Source organism: Emiliania huxleyi (assembly GCF_000372725.1).
Source record: "Emiliania huxleyi CCMP1516 unplaced genomic scaffold EMIHUscaffold_859, whole genome shotgun sequence".
NCBI lineage: Eukaryota > Haptophyta > Isochrysidales > Noelaerhabdaceae > Emiliania > Emiliania huxleyi.
The window spans coordinates 12,472-14,095 of record NW_005195590.1 but is presented as its reverse complement, the minus strand read 5'-3'; the positions used below and the strand labels follow the sequence as shown (position 1 = coordinate 14,095).

General features: G+C 60.5%; 1 protein-coding gene across 1 annotated transcript; it reads right to left on the bottom strand.

Moving 5' to 3' along the window:
- Positions 1–563: 563 nt before the first annotated feature.
- EMIHUDRAFT_77370 (hypothetical protein) lies at positions 564–1,061 on the bottom strand (the record flags this gene model as incomplete). The annotated part of the gene is made up of 1 exon (XM_005758575.1): positions 564–1,061. A coding segment is annotated over one exon (498 nt), but the record flags the coding sequence as incomplete, so codon positions are not given.
- Between the last annotated feature and the right edge of the window lie 563 nt (positions 1,062–1,624).

The following is a 1,624-nucleotide window of genomic DNA, read 5'->3' as shown; positions in this document are numbered from 1 at the left end:
TGTGTGTGTAGAAGGAAGGCGTGAGGGCGGCTTTTCCCCCCCTGCAAGCCGCGAGGAGTGTGAAGAAGGAGGTCCCCGCGCTCGGAGGCGGGGTCGCGCTCCCCGCTCCCGAGAGACTCGAGGCGTTGCCACTCTGACTAGCTGACCTCTCTCACACCTCTCTCTCTCCGTTCTCGACTGTCCGTGCGTGCGGTCTGGGGCCTCAGGCGTGTGCGGTTGCGTCAAGTGGCGCAGAGGGAAGAGGCAATTTGCGCCTCCGCGCCGGCTGGGCCGAGAAGAGAGAGGTAGGCGGCGGCGGGGAAGAAGAAGATGATGATGACGGCGCTGACGGCGCCGCCAAGGCTGACCACCACGCCAAGGTCGCGCACGAGCAGCGCGACGGCGGTGGTGCCGAGCAGGTACAGCGCCACGAGCGTGCGGTGCACCTAGTAGCGAGATATGGGGAGATATGGGGAGATATGGAGCAGGTACAGCGCCACGAGCGTGCGGTGCACCTAGTAGCGAGATATGGGGAGATATGGGGAGATATGGAGCAGGTACAGACCCACTAGCGTGCGGTGCACCTAGTAGCGAGATATGGGGAGATATGGGGAGATATGGGGAGATATGGGGAGATATGGAGCAGGTACAGCGCCACTAGCGTGCGGTGCACCTAGTAGCGAGATATGGGGAGATATGGGGAGATATGGAGCAGGTACAGCGCCACGAGCGTGCGGTGCACCTAGTAGCGAGATATGGGGAGATATGGGGAGATATGGAGCAGGTACAGCGCCACGAGCGTGCGGTGCACCTAGTAGCGAGATATGGGGAGATATGGGGAGATATGGAGCAGGTACAGCGCCACTAGCGTGCGGTGCACCTAGTGGCGAGATATGGGGAGATATGGGGAGATATGGAGCAGGTACAGCGCCACTAGCGTGCGGTGCACCTAGTAGCGAGATATGGGGAGATATGGGGAGATATGGAGCAGGTACAGCGCCACTAGCGTGCGGTGCACCTAGTAGCGAGATATGGGGAGATATGGGGAGATATGGAGCAGGTACAGCGCCACTAGCGTGCGGTGCACCTAGTAGCGAGATATGGGGAGATATGGGGAGATATGGGGAGATATGGAGCAGGTACAGCGCCACTAGCGTGCGGTGCACCTAGTGGCTTGCAGGCCGCCTCCTGGTGCTCTCCAGGTAGTAGCTTGCAGGTACTGTCCAGGTACTTTCCAGGTACTTTCCAGGCAGTAGCTTGCAGGGAGCCTCCTGGTGCTCTCCAGGTGCAGGCACAGGCACTGTCCAGGTACTGTCCAGGTGGTGGATTGCAGGGACAGCGCCACGAGCAGACGAGAGCACTCGCGAGGTGCGGCAGTGTCGGCTGGCCGCGGTGTCTTGTGAGTCTGTGTGTCTGTGAGTCTGTGTGTCGCTCCGGTGTGGCCGTCGCCCTCTGTCCAGCGTCCACCAATGCCGCGCTGGTGTCCGGTCCGAGCCCGTGGCTGCTCCTCGCCTCTCTACCTCTACCTCTCCCTCTCTCTCTCTCTCTCTCTCTCTCTCTCTCTCTCTCTCTCTCTCTCTCTCTCTCTCTCTCTCTCTCTCTCTCTCTCTCTCTCTCACTCTCTCACTCACACACACACACACAC